The sequence below is a fragment of the Vigna angularis genome, chromosome 6 (genome assembly GCF_016808095.1).
Source record: "Vigna angularis cultivar LongXiaoDou No.4 chromosome 6, ASM1680809v1, whole genome shotgun sequence".
NCBI lineage: Eukaryota > Viridiplantae > Streptophyta > Magnoliopsida > Fabales > Fabaceae > Vigna > Vigna angularis.
In genome coordinates, this window is record NC_068975.1 from 23,204,506 (window position 1) to 23,221,033 (window position 16,528).

At 35.0% G+C, this 16,528-nt stretch overlaps 2 protein-coding genes across 3 annotated transcripts; one reads left to right on the forward strand and one right to left on the reverse strand.

Moving 5' to 3' along the window:
- The first annotated feature begins 513 nt into the window (after positions 1-513).
- LOC108341187 (LRR repeats and ubiquitin-like domain-containing protein At2g30105) lies at positions 514-5,672 on the forward strand. Its single transcript, XM_017578848.2, has 10 exons — positions 514-843; positions 948-1,042; positions 1,746-1,901; positions 3,261-3,371; positions 3,468-3,568; positions 3,996-4,133; positions 4,396-4,444; positions 4,618-4,683; positions 5,127-5,246; positions 5,373-5,672. Exons 1-10 carry the CDS (start codon positions 681-683, stop codon positions 5,481-5,483), a joined length of 1,110 nt encoding a protein of 369 aa, XP_017434337.1. The 5' UTR covers positions 514-680; the 3' UTR covers positions 5,484-5,672.
- A 1,240-nt stretch (positions 5,673-6,912) lies between these two features.
- On the reverse strand, positions 6,913-14,382 carry LOC108342825 (ubiquitin-activating enzyme E1 1). 2 transcript variants are annotated; one of them, XM_017580654.2, is made up of 7 exons: positions 14,089-14,382; positions 13,435-13,802; positions 12,536-12,753; positions 11,249-12,043; positions 8,421-9,289; positions 7,884-8,316; positions 6,913-7,655 (listed from the first exon to the last, which is right to left on the reverse strand). In XM_017580654.2, the coding sequence occupies exons 2-7, from the start codon at positions 13,787-13,789 to the stop codon at positions 7,059-7,061; spliced, it is 3,267 nt and encodes a 1,088-aa protein (XP_017436143.1). In that variant the 5' UTR covers positions 13,790-13,802; positions 14,089-14,382; the 3' UTR covers positions 6,913-7,058. The 2 variants fall into 2 exon arrangements, with proteins under 2 accessions (XP_017436143.1, XP_017436144.1); XM_017580655.2 differs by having other exon boundaries at positions 13,435-13,805; positions 14,089-14,367.
- Positions 14,383-16,528: the final 2,146 nt, after the last annotated feature.

Sequence of the window (16,528 nt, forward strand, 5' to 3'; positions counted from 1 at the left end):
ATATTGTTTCTAAAATTTAATTAAAGTTTTGCGAGACCTTAACGTACTTGAGAGGGAGTTTTGGGGGTTGGAACTTTTTTTCTGACCCCTACTTGGAGGACCTCTTAAAATATGGCTTTTTCAATAATGGGTTGGGGCTAATCCTGAGATCATGGATTAAATTGACATCTCTGAATAAAATTATACTTATTTCAATTAAATCGCCAACAAGTTTTGTTTAGCGGATAAATCTCTAACATGCTCATGAAAAATACTGATTAATGAAAATAAAAGTACCACTACAATTTTTTTACTAGCATACATTCACATCTGTCCACCAACTTAGTTTATTTATTTATTTTTAAAAATATTAAAAGCATCATTTCAACTTGTTTTTGTAAAATTGAAACAGTATATTAAATTAGTATTTATATCTTTTAAAAGTCATATTTTAAAGAAAAAATTATTCTATTTTCTAAAAAAGTAAGACTTACGACCTATATAAAATCCTAACATTTCTTCAATCATTTTTACCTGTGAAACGCTTGAAAAACAGTTACTCACTGCAGAATCTATTGTCATTTGAATCACTCCTTCAAAATCCAACAAAATCATATAATTTGTGAAATTATGAAGCTCTTTAACTTCCTTCGTAGTACACGCTCTTCGTCTTGAAAACACTCATAGCAGGAATCGATGAAATGGAACCTGATTCGATTGCCACCACCATAACCGTAAACGTCAAGTTCAATGGCGTCAACATACCGGTCTCAATTTCACCCAACTCTACCATCAAAGACCTCAAGTCCCTTCTTCTACCTTCTACCAATGTCCTCCCTCGGGGCCAGAAACTCATCTTCAAAGGTTTCACCTTTTGCCCCTTTCTCTTTTTCATTGAACACCCTTATGAAAGAACCCCCACCCCTTTTGAATTCGTGTGTGAATCAAATTAAAGAATGATCTTACAGGTAAGGTTTTGGAAGACCCCGTGACTTTGACTGCATCCAACTTGACTAATGGATCCAAACTCATGCTTGTGGCTTCTCAAGGTTTATATCAAGGGGTATTGTATATTGCTTCATCAATCTCTTTCTCTGTTCTGGGTTTTGTTAGCTACGGAGATAGTGTTCAATAAAATTAGTTTTTATTTTCTATCAGTGAATTTAAAATGCATACATTTTACATGAGAAATGCTAGCAACATAGTCCCTAAAAAACACTTTTGGAGAGACTCTTGGGAAATTTATGCAATTAATGAACCCTACTTATATTCTTTTAGTTTTCAATAAATTTTAACAAACAGTGAAGAATTTGTTAGAGAATGTATCATGGTGTATGGTAAGATTGTTGGCTTTTTAAATTGGCAAACTGTGTAAAAATCTTAACATGGTGCATGAAAATTAAAATCAAAATCTTAAGTAAAAAAATCTACTTTATTGAAGCATGACGGGTCGTTAACTCTGCTGTATGATACTATGATTTCATCATTAAGTTAAATTGTGGTTTTATGGTTATTGGGTAACCCAAAGGAAAATGTTTTATACGAATGCCTTGCCAAATTGGTATAGACAAACTAGATGGATCCTTTCGAATAGGAGATGAATGGAGCTACTTAGAATGGATATTATACAATCAGACAAGTTTGATGAGGTTTATCATGCTTCTCATTGAAAATAAAAATTATGTTTAAAGATGTGCCTGTGTAGAGTTTGCTTGTTTCTATGGCAAACAGAAAAATGTAGCTTGAAGATTTTGATTCTTTTACAGGATGGACCCATCTTGAAGAAAGCTCATGTTGTTCCCAAATCGAGGAAAGATAGTCGCTCAGGCTCTAGCAATGACGAGAAGAAAATTCCTATTAAGAACAGGATGGAACGGTGGAAAGCAACCGGAGTTGTAGCATTATCTGAAAGCAACTTAGAGGTAATAATATTTTTTTCTTATATTCAACTAGACGCTTGGTTTTGTGTCAAATGGAAAATTAGAGATGAGGAACGTGGTAAATTTTATTCAATGGCATGATATGAAAGTATCCACTTTTGTCTTCTTTTTTTCATGCCATATGTGCATATGGAATCTATTTTGTAGTTCACATGTTAGGAATGTGTAGGTCGAGCCAGGCTATAACATCATTTACAAAACAATCCATCAAATCATTACAATTCAAAGCAGATTTCTTTTTCAAGTATAAGAAAGTTCTTGGTGGAAGGGAAATTTTCATTCCAAGGTTAAGGCATGTCACAATACTAAGAGTTTGGAATGACGGTTATGACAAAAGAGTGAACCCAAGACCTTTGCATCAATGCTGTTTGATCCTAGCAATTTGGCCAACTGCTGTTGTCTAATTCATAATTCATGGTAGTTTCATATGATTGTGTATAAGTAGGTTTTTGGTGCGGAGCAAGATGGATCACTGATTATTATGATTAAAATTAAAATAATTTTTTTGTTTTGTCTTTTTTGTCCATGTAATTGTTGGTTGTCCATGTCCAGACCAGAAGAACTTCATACTGTCTTGTTCATCTTTTTTGTCTCTTCTGTCCATTATTTAACCATAAAATCTTATTGAACAACCACACATGTGGTATGTGGTTATACCACAAAACAAATCATACAGGAAAAGGAGATTCCACACATTACCTCTCTGAAGACAATATGCCAGAATAAATCACTGATTTCATGTTCATATCTGATGTGACTCTCAATTTTATGTCAAATACCTGCTGAGGTCAATATTTTTTATAAGCAAATAATTGGAGTTCCAACTCTAGTTACTCATTTTGGATTAGGCATAGCGTTAGACAACATCATAGAACTTGGTTGAAGCTACATATGCAACTCTGCACATTATACTTATTAAATTGTTATTAGCTGTGTAATACACGTGTTTTAGTGGAAGGATAGGCTCCAGTATCGCTGTTCACTTCAGTCTTGCAAACTGTAAAACCTATCATAACCTAAGCAACTTAGTGTGCCAACAAGAACATGTCAAGTTTGGGTTACAAAATAGGGAATTCTAACAGCTCAAGTTCTAGGCTTGAAATCATTATAGAAATTATTGCTGAAAATCCAATAATAATGGTGACTGGTCCTTTATTGTTAAACGTAGCCTACATTAGTTAGTTCTGATAGCATGCTCTGTGCCTTGGTGAATCTAGAAAAGAAGTATTTAAACAGCCAATGGAAACAGAAATCAATGGAAAATAAAATAAATTTTGGTAATATGTAATTATTATCAGTTTCGGAAACACTCATTTTTTCTAGAAATTTTTATTTAAATAGGCCATACCTGAAGAAGTGTGGGTTTGTGGATCTTCTGCAAGAGTTCTAGATTGCAAAACCAATTCAATCAAAAGTGTCCCTGTCGAAATTGCACGTCTTACAAGTCTAGAGGTAAGCTGAATGTCTCTATAGGTTTAGTTTCTGCTACATCAAGTTGTTTTCATTGAGCAATAATTAACACTGCTTGCTTGTTTTGAAACACTGCAGAAACTATTCATGGATTCAAATGAGATAGAGGATGAATCAATTAAGTGGGAAGGACTAACAACTCTGAAGCACATAACTGTATTAACATTGAACTATAACAAGTGAGCAGATGTTATCATTTGTAATTTCAATGTGTGCCTGCTTGGATTTAGTTGCATAAAACAACAAATGAATTTATATAAATATTTCTTTCAATATGGATTTTTGTTAGTCCCTCTAAACCATCATAATTTCAATAGTTGGTTCCCGGCCCAAAGATAATGGGATGCAGTAATTATATTTCTTGTTTATGTTTCCTAGCATATTGCTTGTTGAGTTTAATGTAAAAGGCCAAAGGTTACTTGCTTACTAACCATTATTTCAGGTTATTCTGGTTTAATGTTAAATCTATAAAACAAATTCTTTGCATATTTGAAAGAATGACTTCAAAGTTTTAACTAACCTTAGCTTCTTGGTCTTTGTATTGAAAGTTGATCAAGAAGGTTGTTTCTTCACGTAATTTGGTTGTTTAACATGATTTCTATGCAGTTTAACTACTTTGCCGTCTGCACTTGGGTCACTTACCTCTTTGAAGGAGCTGCATGTTTCCAATAATAAATTGGGTGGCTTTCCTGATGAAATAGAGCATCTGACTAAATTAGAAGTCTTGCAAGCCAACAACAATAGGTATTATTTAAAATTTAGTACTTGATTAAGTATGAATATATTATTGCAACACATTGTAAGTTTGGTCAAATCACTAAAACCCTGTTTAAGGATTGTCCTGCACTTGGCTCGTTTACTACTTAGGTAGTTGAGTTTACTACTTAGCTGAACAAACCAGTTTATTCAAAATCCATCTACTTCTTGCAGTAATTACCACTAACAAATTGCTAACTGATGTTGATTAAAAAGTTGTTATTTTTATTGATGTGTATCATCTTCTCAGGATAAGTATCATCAGTGACACTATTGGGAACTGCCATTCTCTTGTTGAGGTACAATTGCTGGTCTTCTTCTATCCTTTCCTTTCTCTCATCTTTGTTTTCCTTTTTCAGATGGGACTTCCCAATTGAGACAGGATTGAAAAATTAAAACGCCACTGAAAATAATCATTTTTCTTCGATAATTTATACTCTTAAATATATATGCAACTTTTCTTGTGACGCAGGTTGATTTGTCATCAAATTTTCTGTCAGAATTGCCAGAGACATTTAGTAGTTTGAACAATTTGAAGGTACCCTTTTCTGACCCATCTTATCTAACATGAAAAGAAAATGTAATGTGGGTTTGTTTCCCATCACAAGTTATTTATTAACGATTTGGTATGTTATCTTTAAATGGTTTTGAAGTTTAAGAACTGTAACTATATACTGTTGCAATTTCACTCCTCTACCTTAGTACTACATGAGGACTACTTCACATTGATGTATCATTTTAAACACTATCACTTTAATCCTATGTTTTTTGGATGTTGGACTAATCTGATTGTAGATTTACACATTCAAGTATTTGTTTGAACTTTTTTAAATTCAGAGACTAATGTGACAGTTTCAAATTCAGGGGCCAAAGTGAGCATTTACTCAATATATTAATCTCCCATACTTGGTCACTCATGTCTTGGTAAAAATGGATATAACTTTTCCTACTCATTACTCCATTTCTCTGTGAATTATGCAGGCACTGTATCTCAGTAACAATGCCATGAAATCTCTTCCATCAAAACTATTCAAGACCTGTTTTCAACTCTCCACATTGGATCTCCACAACACAGAAATAACAATTGATCTCCTTCGCCAGGTGTGCACATTTTTTTTCGTCAGAAGGGTTGGTTTATCATGGTTATGTCAGTTCAACTGAGCATGTAATTTCTAAGAAACAAACTGTTACATGACAGTCAAATATACATTGATTGATTTCTTGCAGTTTGAAGGGTGGGACAATTTTGACGAGCGCCGGCGTTCAAAGCATCAAAAACAAATTGATTTCAGAGTTGGAGTCTCCAGAGATTTTGATGAAGGTGCTGATAAGAACTAAAATTATTTGTTATAAATAATGCAGTTCATTCAGATAGTATTCATGAAGTTCATGTCTTTGGTGGCAAATAGGAAAATGGAAATTTGTGATACAATGTTTTGGATCTGATGTCTGGTTTGAGTGACTCGTGCCATAAACAACGCTATAACTGTCGCTGTTTCATCTAATGGATGTTTTTGTCAAGGTGAATCAATTTATTATAACAAAAATAGTTAAAACATAAAACGTTACACCTTCACCCTTTTTTCTTTTTTCATTGCAAACTATATAATCTATTATGGATCCTTGGACTAATCAATGATATGTTTCAAAGTAAATAGTTTTGTTAGTATAGATCATCCCCTTACACTTCATGGTTGTAGTTTTAGCAAGAATAAAATTAGTGAAAAAAATGTGTAATATTTTTTGACAAAAACAAAGTATGTTACAAGGTAAGAGATACCTTTGATTAAGGTTTAACGAGGTAGAAAATGATTTCTTATATTATCATGGAAGTAAAGCTTTCTCACCTTCATCATGTTGAAATAAATATAATGTTGTTAACTTACTGCAAATGAACAGTACTCCGAAAATAATTTCTAAATTTTAAGCAAGCAATGGAATGTTAAATTCTCAAACTTATATTTTTGAATTGAATCTTTAATCACAAAATCAATAATTTTGTCATCCATATAAATCTAATTTGATTTTCTTTTTCGGTAAGTCCTTATACGACAAGAAATGGTCAGGAACTGTAGTGGTCAGGATTTTTTTATTATATAATTTATTTTATTATACATTCAATTTATAGATAGTAGATTTGTTTTACTTGTATTATTTTTAGATTACATTTCAAGATATTTTAAATATTAATTAATATAACAAAAGCGTGATAGTCATTTAAAAATGTTATTTTACTTCATTTTAAATTGTAAAAAGTATTGAAAATATACTATAAAATTTATAAAAACAAAATATAATCAACAATTGAAAAAATATGAATGTGATTTAAATTATTTATCTATAAACAAAATATTATAGAATTGAAAATTCATTAAAAACATTTTCGAAAAGTATTATCAATAAAATAAAATTGAAAATTATATAAAAAATTGTGTATATATTATATATGTCTAATGTGCTTTTACGAATAATTTCACTAAACATCTCTTAACAAAACCATAGCTCCTTCCAAGCTACTCTCATTTCAATGATGACGGGACCATACTGTAATGTTTAATTTATGAAATACAACAAAAAAAATTGCTTAGACTGACATAATTTAACTACGCATATTAAAGATGTAATTATATTATTACAGTAGAAAGTTATTTTAGAAGTATCCACAATTTATCTTAAAAAGAAGTGCCTAAACTGAAATATAATCTCAACTCTTAACTTAATAAACAGAGACCGTAACAACATAATAGTATATGCAAATAGAGAAGAATGAGAGGAGGAACAAAGTTGTTTTCTCAATTCACATGAAAATTGACAATGTTTTCCTTTTGTATGAATTATGAATATGATGCATAAGTCAAACATGGTGTCGGTCTGTGTCATTGACCTAAGTCTCAAACACGGAATAGGGCTCTATCAACGGAAATAAATGGATATTTGAGGGATGTCAATGTCATTATCATCATCATCCTCACATGCCACAACAACATCCAAATGACGACGGTATGAAGGAATGTCCAACTTGGCTACATCCCTTCCCAGATCTGCTACCTTTTTGTCCATTCGCTCTTTATGCTTAGGGAACATGCTATTATAGAGCAGGCAACTTCCACAGGAAATACTATAAGCATTCAACCCCTTTGCCTTAAGCCACTCAAGAAGTTCTCTCAGGGTAGGATTATCTCCAACAATCCATCTATCCCAAACTGTCCAATTCATATCTTGATGCTTGATAATCTTCGGTGGAACTGGTTCAGCCATTGAAAACAGAGGCAGTGCCAAATTAGAAAATGTGTTTCTGTAGTCTTCAACTTTCTTCCCTCCATCCAAAACTTTGTAAAGCTCCAGGCAGACAAGACCAGTGGCCATGGCGGTCGAGGTTGCAATTGCAGGAATGATCCGTCCAGCAATAAACTTGGCTTTGAGCTTATCCACCTCAGGAATGCTGTAATTCCGGGCCCTCATGTTGGCAAGCCCAGCAATCACGTCCATATGGTAGTTTGTATCATCATCCTGTAGTTAACATGGCAAAATGGTTTGTTCTCAATTGGCGAAAACGACTCATTAAAATATATAAACACAATGCAGAAGAGTCACATCAAATAAATATAAAGGCAGGATCATCGAACATAACTACAAAATATACAAATTGATGAGATTACATAACTTTATCAAGAGAGTGAAACTAGAAGGAGCGTCAGAGAAAAAAAAAATCAATCGAAGTGACAGGAAATGCAGTACCTTCTCAAACTGAATTGGTTTCATCCTGAACTTTGACGGCAGAGTAGCGCGACATCTCTCTAACTTGACTATTAGATCATTAATAACTGCTGCATCATCTATAGAAGCTGTGGAGAGACTGGTAGCCTTCTCATCTGTCACTATTTTCACACCTTCCTTGGGCTGAAAGTCAGGTACTATCACCCTATCCACAGCTTCGGCCACCTTCCTAGTGTTCTTAACCCAATCAGGGATTGGGATACCAAAGGTTTCTGCACGCAAAATTGAAGCTGCCAACACAAAATTTAGATGACCTAAATCAGACGATGAGAACTGCAGGGGATGAGGGAATCTTTTTGGCGCGGACCAGAAAGGAGCTCCAGTACTAGTAGAAGCATCTTCGGGGAAAGTGTAGATCAACTGCTTCAACCGGCTAGCAAAATAATCCTCAAACCTGTGGAGAAATATGTGTTTATAAAAGGACACAAAACTAATATGCTCACACACCATTAATATAAAAGTTAATAGAGAGTAGCATATACTGTCAAAGGCACGTACTTTAGCCGAGCCCAAGTGATACAATCTTCAAAAGTTTCACACTTGTCACTGTCCAGGCACTCAAGAACACGCTCCAAGTTATCCCTTGCTTGAGCATCTCCAGCGTTCCTCATTGAGGTGGTATATTCACTTGGGTTAGACAAATATGCATTTACTTCAGCTGGAGTTTTCTCTAGCAAACCCTCAAATTCAGATCGTGCCCATGTCAAGCAATGGTCAATGTTGTGTGGAAACGAGTGTACAGTGCACATTGGTGCCTGCTTCTCAGGAGGATCTCTTGATGCACCATAGTTTTCTGTCAGGTGAGGAATAACCATCTGTGTATTGCATTTGGCTCCAAGAGTTCCAGACTCAAGAAGAGGCTTTTGGAAATACAAGCATCTCTGATCAACATATAATCTTGCATTAACATTGTCTAGGGCATTTATAACAACATTCAGGTTTTCCCAAAAGGTATCATTGAACACATTTTCAGTTTCTGTGCCAACCCGATTTTGTAGAGCTTCAATATTAAAACCAGGATTTATGGATGCAGCAGCTGAAGCAGCAACTGTGGACTTAGCCTGTCCAATATTCCAATCACGAAAAAGAAACTGCCTGCTTAGGTTACTCTTCTCTATCACGTCATCATCAGTAATAGTGAGTTTACCCTGACTTCCACACGAAACTCCCATGAGAGCAAGATTTTTTAAAAACTCACATCCCAAAGCACCAGATCCAACAACAAACACTTTAGCATCCTCTAATTTTTTCTGTAATTTCCGTCCAAATACTGAAATCTGTGCATCATAACGGCTATTTACTGGTTTGAAATCATTTGGGTCCACTGGTTCTGAAGGGAGTGATTCAACAGAGTCAAAGTAGAAGAACTGCAGAGGAACCAGAAGTTAAAACCATAACACATACCAAAGACCAGTGTTATTAAGTGCCAATTGTTTTCTATTCTTGAAAGCTATGTTCTGTTACTTAAAGAAAAAACTGAATTGATAAGTATAATTTCTTAATACTGCTTTTAAAAGTAATACCAATTTCTTCCGTCTTGAAAATAAAGAATTCAGAATAAATTGTATTGCCTTACCCTTACTATTAGTTATCTATCCGGATCCGAAAACTATTTTTAAAATCATTTGAAAAACCTGTAAACTATCAGATCCTTCTTCCCTAGGATACGATTCTAATTAAAGAGGCAATTAACAAAAGTTTAGAAAACATCAGTTCCACAGAACAAATAAACAACATATTTATACCAATAGCCTATAAGCCTATGTGATTGCTGAGTATCATGACAAACCCAACTTCAAAACAGAAAAATATCAGGGCTACTTTATCTCACTTCATATTTATTCTTTAATCTTAGCTACTGTATATCTAAATTAGCCACTTGGCTAGCATTGATTGGAATATACGCACATTATCATGTTTCTACAATGATACGGATTCTAAAACTAAAACATACAAATGTGAAAGAGGGTGAGTGATCACAGAAATTATCCTGGAAAAACAAGTGGACCACGACTTAAAAGGGTGATGAAAACATGAATTTCATATCCCAGAGTTGTGTATGCTATATAGAGGCAATTTATCAATATTGACCACATTGTGGCTTAATCAGCACCAGCTTCTTCCTCTCCCTTGCTCTTTTTAATCTTTGCATTAATCTTTCATTTCTGATTGACACTAGTCATATGATTATATCACGGTTCTTACTGGTACATAGTTGGCCAGGGTTCAAACCAATGTTGTAAAATTTGAGGATCTGAAGGGGATTAAAGATCATAACTTGACTCATATGAGCTATGAACATACAAAAATAAATCATAAATATTAAGATCTTATAATACAACTAAGAATAGGTTCATATGTCATAAAATGCCTTGAACCACCTTCATTTGACTCCAATTTTTCTTCAAATTTTAAACAGAACAAAACACTCTACAAGTCTAAATTGAAGCACGAACAGAAGAAAATATCAAGAAAAATTATAGAGACGAAGATGAAGGCAATTATCAACAACGATGAAGGGAGAACCAGCAAGGATCATGAGACTCAGATTAAAGACCAAGCAAGTGTTGAATATAGCAACATGAGCGCTGCCATGGCAGACAATGATGATGATAATGGGAGATTGAGCATCATCGTGCATAGCTGTTTAGCTCTTATATTTTTCTGCAATTAGGAGCCTAGGAAAAGAGAGCAATATTTCCTAAATTAATAAACAAGGTCTTCAGAAACCCACATCGAAAAAACAATACTATGGGTCAGTTAACTAGAACCCCAAGCTCTGCACAAACAGACTAACACAGTGCACAATCAGAGGTATGATTCTTCCCATCTACCTTGTGTCTAAGCTCGCCACTGTCTCCTTCAACAGTAGAATCACACAAGTTCGCAAGTATGCTGACAATTTCGACAGCATTGGTCCAAACTTATGACAATCGTTACTTTTTAAATATTTTTGTATGACCAAAGAAGAGTAGGATAGAAGCTAAGATTTTTTTTTAACTACAGGTTACTTAGCTTTGAATGTTGTGCATTAGAAACTTTTTGAAGTCGGGTAATACCAAATTGTAGTCAAGATCATATATCATTATAAGAGTAGAGTTCACAGGTCTTGTTCAACCAATGGGAAGGGAGTTAATCTTCAGAAACTAGATCGGTTAAGTAATTAATACTATAAAAGAAAAAACAAACTGAACAGACAACATCAATCAGATAAGTACTTGAAAGGGAAATAAATTTATCAATAAATGATATTACACAAGCTTGGTTTCACCTTGCACAACACAATTTCAAAACTAAGAAAATTTCGAGCCACAAAATATTCTCACCTGAAAAAGTGGATGAAATTTCCCAGAGCACGCTTTAACAACCTCCTGTCCAACAATTCCACCAAACATAGCAGCCATAGGATTCAATACTGCCCTGGCACCAAAGGCAAAGTTTCTTAAAAGTTTTGGATTAATGTCTTCTAATTTCCCATCAGTAGTGTTGTCATTAATTTCACTGACAATAGATACAAGCTTTTGTGCATCTTCCTCCGAACCAGCAACAGGTAAGCGACCTAGCTCAGATATGAATTTATCCAAACCCTGGAATGCTAAGTGAAGGAGAGGAGGACGGTCAAACTTAGAAAAATCACTTAGAAGAAAATCACCAGGATCACTGAGTGCTTCCCTAAGTGATTTAAAGTTCAATACCTTTGATTGTTTGACCTGTGTAACAATTCCACCTTTCTCATACATACCATAATTTGTAGTGTTTTCTTCGAGAGTAAACGAATATGCTCTAGCATTTTTAATCTTTCTAGGCTTTCCATCATTCAGTTCTTTCATACCATGAATTTCAGAGAATACAACAAGATCTCCATCCTGAAACTCAAGCCTCTCATCATCAACACATGATACTAGAGCAGGGTTGTCATTGCTTATGGATGCTATTATGCCACTATGGGGTTCTTCCCCATCAACATCAACAACAGTAAACTCAGGCCCAAAATCACAGAACACGGAACCAAAAAGTCCTCTAACTTCAGTTTTAATAAAGGCAATAGGAGGCTGCTGACTGCGGCAATAATCATTAAACTCACAGGCTTTCTCAAGACTGATATCAGTAAAAACAACAGCCTACAAATTAATGAAATAAAAACAGTAAATATATTATCAAAACTTCCATACAAATGAATTTATAGTTAAAAATATGAAGAATCCAGTTTATTTACATCAATGGAAAACAAACATGAAAAATCTCAGCATTAAATTACTACAGAATTATACAAATCAAACAAGGACGTAATTTATGCAAAGTTACAAGAAAAAGGACCTAGAGGAAGGTGAGTCCATCTCTGTGATTCGTTTACTAATAGAAATTTATATTATAAATGCTATACAATAACAACAATCACTATTACAAGTGTGACCTCATTTGTAGCTTTCAAAATCTATGTTCATAAGAATTAATTATTGAAACAGTATTCTTTTATGAAAGTGAACTGACTGGAACTTACTAGTTATTAACAAAGTGTGACATGACAACCATAAAAACAAATACATTGTAATAGAAAATAAATAACATGAAAGGCATTTTGAAAGGGAAGATTAGACAGCAGAAGTAGGTACTTGAAAATTAGAAAGCTGCTCTTTTGTCAGATTAGTAGTCAAGCTTTGGACAATCACAGCATTGTTGAGCTCCTGTAGCTTACTAACAGAAGATGTTGCCCTGTTTTTACCAACATCATTCTCTGAAAACACAAAGTTACTGGATAGATCCCACAGCTCCACAGTCCCCTCATCATGCAAGGTCACAGATTTGACACCAGCAAGAATGAGATTCTTTGCTGTAAGCAGTAAACTTCATTAGAAATCCAAAACAAGATTTAAAATTTCAGAGCTGATACTAACTTCAATCCAAAAATGCACCACCACTAAATACAAAATCAAATCACACAACAAAATGTACGGTTGAAATAACATAATTAAATTATCTCTCGATAAATCAATGTAAATTATATTTTACAAATCTCTAAAAGAAATTACAACACTGATTCCATCAGTTGATGATCAAGAGGTATCTAAAATTCGGTCGGCAACATCAAGGTTTTTGGACACATCACAGGATGCGACAAAACCTCAACTGCGATTGCAATTTAAAGATTGCTGGTGATCATTTTTACGACAAATATATTATGACCAACAACAAAGCTACGATATTACAAAAACAGGGACGATTACATCAGTCTGCCTACAGTTTTTCCAGATGGCAGTGGACGGATAAGGATAAAATCACCAGATGTACTAACATAAATCCCACTATTTATCAACTTAACACTCTCTTCTGCCAGGAAAATCAAGCAGGGCAAGAAACATCAAGAAGAAAGCTCAAATAAAACTAATATTAAGAGAGTTTCACCATCAACTGAGGAAAACCAGATAAGATCAAATCTAAATACGATCTCAATTCAAGAGAAAACCCAAACAGCACAAATATTATTCAAAAGCAAAGTGTTCAAAGATTTTACCAATCTCGACGCCAAGACCTTGCATCCCGGAGACCAGAACGCTGGAACCAAACAGCCTCCGCATGGTCTCCCGACCATAGACGGCGAGCTGACGGCTGTGGAGATCCTCATCGATGTCCGGCGGGTTAGAGTCGCCCAAAGCCATGGCCGACGCTCCCTGACTAGTGCTCCCGCTTTTATAGCTGCTGTTGTTGTTGAAGCTCAGGACGGTGGTGTCGTCGCTCTTCACCGTGGAATCGGTGGTTCCGGCGGCGATCCGATTCCTCTTGGAAAAACTGCTGCTGCAAATGTCGCTGTTCTCGGTCTCCTCTTCTACTGCAACCGGTACTTCGCAAGGTCTCTTAGTTGGAAGCATATAGTGCAGTAAGCTGCTGAACACGCCACACAGCGCGATCGTAAGGACGACGACAAGAACAACAAAAGAAATGAAGAACAAGGGAGAATTAACAGCGCGATGATCGCGAAGAGGATCGAAGTCAAAAGCAAGAAACACAAACCGCGAAACCACTAACGGAATCACGGCGAGGAAAAACCCTAACCCTAGCTTACGTAGCATGAGCACAATTATTATTTTCGTAATTGTATTTGTAACTGTAATTGTTCGAGTAAAAGAGAGTTAATCGAAGGAGATTAACGAAGAGAGAAGCAACGTACCGATTTGAACTTCGGTGCGAAGGAAGAAAGAGAATGGAACCTGATTGCAGAGAATCGGAGAGAGAGTGTTTTGTTTCGTTTGGCTTTGTTCTGTTTCGTGGAGTTTGGGATTTTATTGCGAGGGTGGAGAGAGAAGGGTATTTATGGATTTGCAAAAAGAAGGCGAATGCGATGCTACTATTCTAGGGTTTCGCTTCGAGTGAGGACCTGACAGGTGCTACTCCATTTTTTCTCTCTTCTCAGAAGAGAGAGATGAGAGAGGAAAGAGAAGACAGGGCGAGAAGCGTGAAGTGAAAGATAAAAAGTCAGAAAGCGAAACAGAGGACTCTTGAGTGATTGCCACGTCGTCGTTTTGGCATGTGGCTTGTATCAACGACACTGGCGTTGGGTTGTACCCCGCGTACTGTGCTCCAGCAGGCAGTGCATCCAGAGGAGGAAAAATCTAGAACAAGCTAGAAATAACGAAAAATAAGTTTTGTGCTTTTACATTTGTTGATATGTTTTGACAAAATATGATTATATGGACATTAATTAAATAATTAAATATACTAAGAGAAAACCCTAATTATGAAAGCAGAAAGAAAAATATCTCTAAGAACTGTCTTTGTAATATGACAGCGTAGTGGATCAGAAAAAGCGACAGAGATTCCAACTTAACTTATAATTTTACTTTTCATAAAATTTCAAGTAAATTATATATTAAATTATTAATTATGTTTTAGTTAAGAATATATAATAAAAAAATAACACGGGATTAAAAAAATTAATGACTGTATTATATTTTATGTTAGCTGTATACTTTTAAATTTATTATTTGATTAGTAGGTTAATACAAATTACTAGCTATTAAAATAATTAAATTCATGTTTTAAGAAATTATGCAAAATGAAAATAATAATAAAATGTTACTCATATAGAATTAAAATTTCTTTAAGTGTTTGAGATTTTTTTTCGTTAACATTTATCTGCATCCCTAAAACTAGTAACAACATTTCACATTAATAGAAAAAGATTGAACAATATTTCGACATTATAGCATATATCATGCTGTTGTTGCAAAAGGAGAAGAAAAGATGGAGAACGAAGTAAGAAAAAAAAAAGAGGAGAACGAAAAAAAAACTTGATTCGAAAAGTTTTTAATAAAATAAACGTATTTTATGTATTTTCTCGTTCTAAAAAGTATTATATGTGTCTTAAAAATTTTATTTCAAAAAACTTGTTCTTGAATGCATTTTATGTATTCCAAAATTTCTATTTCTGAAATTTTGTTCTAAAATCTTATTCATTAATTTTACAAACTCTGGAGAATTTTCATAACATGTAATCTGAAAGTACTTTTAAAAAAGATAAAATAATCATTTAAAAAAAATTGGGGGTAAAGAAAGAAATTGTAGGGTGAAGGAGGTAAAAGCATATTGGAAAATTCGTGGAAAGGGTAGTGGGCTCTGGATTTTGAAAAAAAATAATAGAGTAATTGGGCTCACGATAAATAACAAAATATATATATAAAGAGTGTTTCATCCTTATACGAATTTTAGGAATGGATTGACTTCTTCTACACGAACTGGTTGCAACTCCACCGTTCAATTTTGACGAAGTTGAACGTCTTCCAACTCCAGTACATGAGATGAGTTCGCTATGTACTTTCGAAGTTGGGAAACGTGGAAGACTGGGTGAAGGTTCGACAGTTGAGGTGGTAAGGCCAGCTCATACGCCACTGGCCCGATCTTTCTCAGAATCTGATAAGGTCCGACGAACTTGGGGGATAGCTTCTTTGGACGAACGGCTCGGCCTACTCCAGTAATCGGGTTGAGTCGAAGAAATACATGATCTCCTGCAGCGAACTCCAAAGGTCTTCTTCTCTTATCTGCATATGACTTTTGCCTACTCAGGGACGTCTTCAACCTTTCTTGTATTAACTTCACATTCTCAGTCGTCTGCTGGATAAGTTCAGGTCCGGTTAGCACGTTCTCTCCTTCTTGAAACCAACAAAGTGGCGTTCGGCACTTTCTACCGTAGAGAGCTTCAAACGGCGTCATTCCAATGCTAGACTGAAAGCTGTTGTTGTATGTGAATTCCACTAGCGGCAAGACTTCATCCCAAGCGCCTAAGTGATCTAGGACGCACGTCCTCAGTAAGTCTTCAAGCGTCTAGATGGTCCTCTCAGATTGGTCGTCTGTCTGAGGATGATAAACTGAACTCATCTGCAACTTGCTTCCCAATTCACCTTGCAAAGATTGCCAAAACCGAGATGTGAATCTCGTGTCTCGGTCAGAAATGATGCTCGAAGGTACTCCATGTAGACGAACGATCTCCTTAATGTATAGCTTGGCTGAGTTGGTCATCGACATCTTCAAATTGACTGCCAGGAAGTGGGCGCTCATCGTTAGCCTATCCACGATCACCCAAATTGAGTCATGATTTCTGACTGTGCGTGGTA

Coding starts and splice junctions, on each gene's coding strand:
- LOC108341187 (XM_017578848.2), top strand. CDS start 681: ATGGAACCTGATTCGATTGCCACCACCATAACCGTAAACGTCAAGTTC. Junction 844..947: donor CCAGAAACTCATCTTCAAAG/GTTTCACCTTTT, acceptor ATGATCTTACAG/GTAAGGTTTTGGAAGACCCC. Junction 4,684..5,126: donor GTAGTTTGAACAATTTGAAG/GTACCCTTTTCT, acceptor TGAATTATGCAG/GCACTGTATCTCAGTAACAA.
- LOC108342825 (XM_017580654.2), bottom strand. CDS start 13,789: ATGCTTCCAACTAAGAGACCTTGCGAAGTACCGGTTGCAGTAGAAGAG. Junction 9,290..11,248: donor AATTTCATCCACTTTTTCAG/GTGAGAATATTT, acceptor GTTCCTCTGCAG/TTCTTCTACTTTGACTCTGT. Junction 7,656..7,883: donor AACCAATTCAGTTTGAGAAG/GTACTGCATTTC, acceptor TGTTAACTACAG/GATGATGATACAAACTACCA.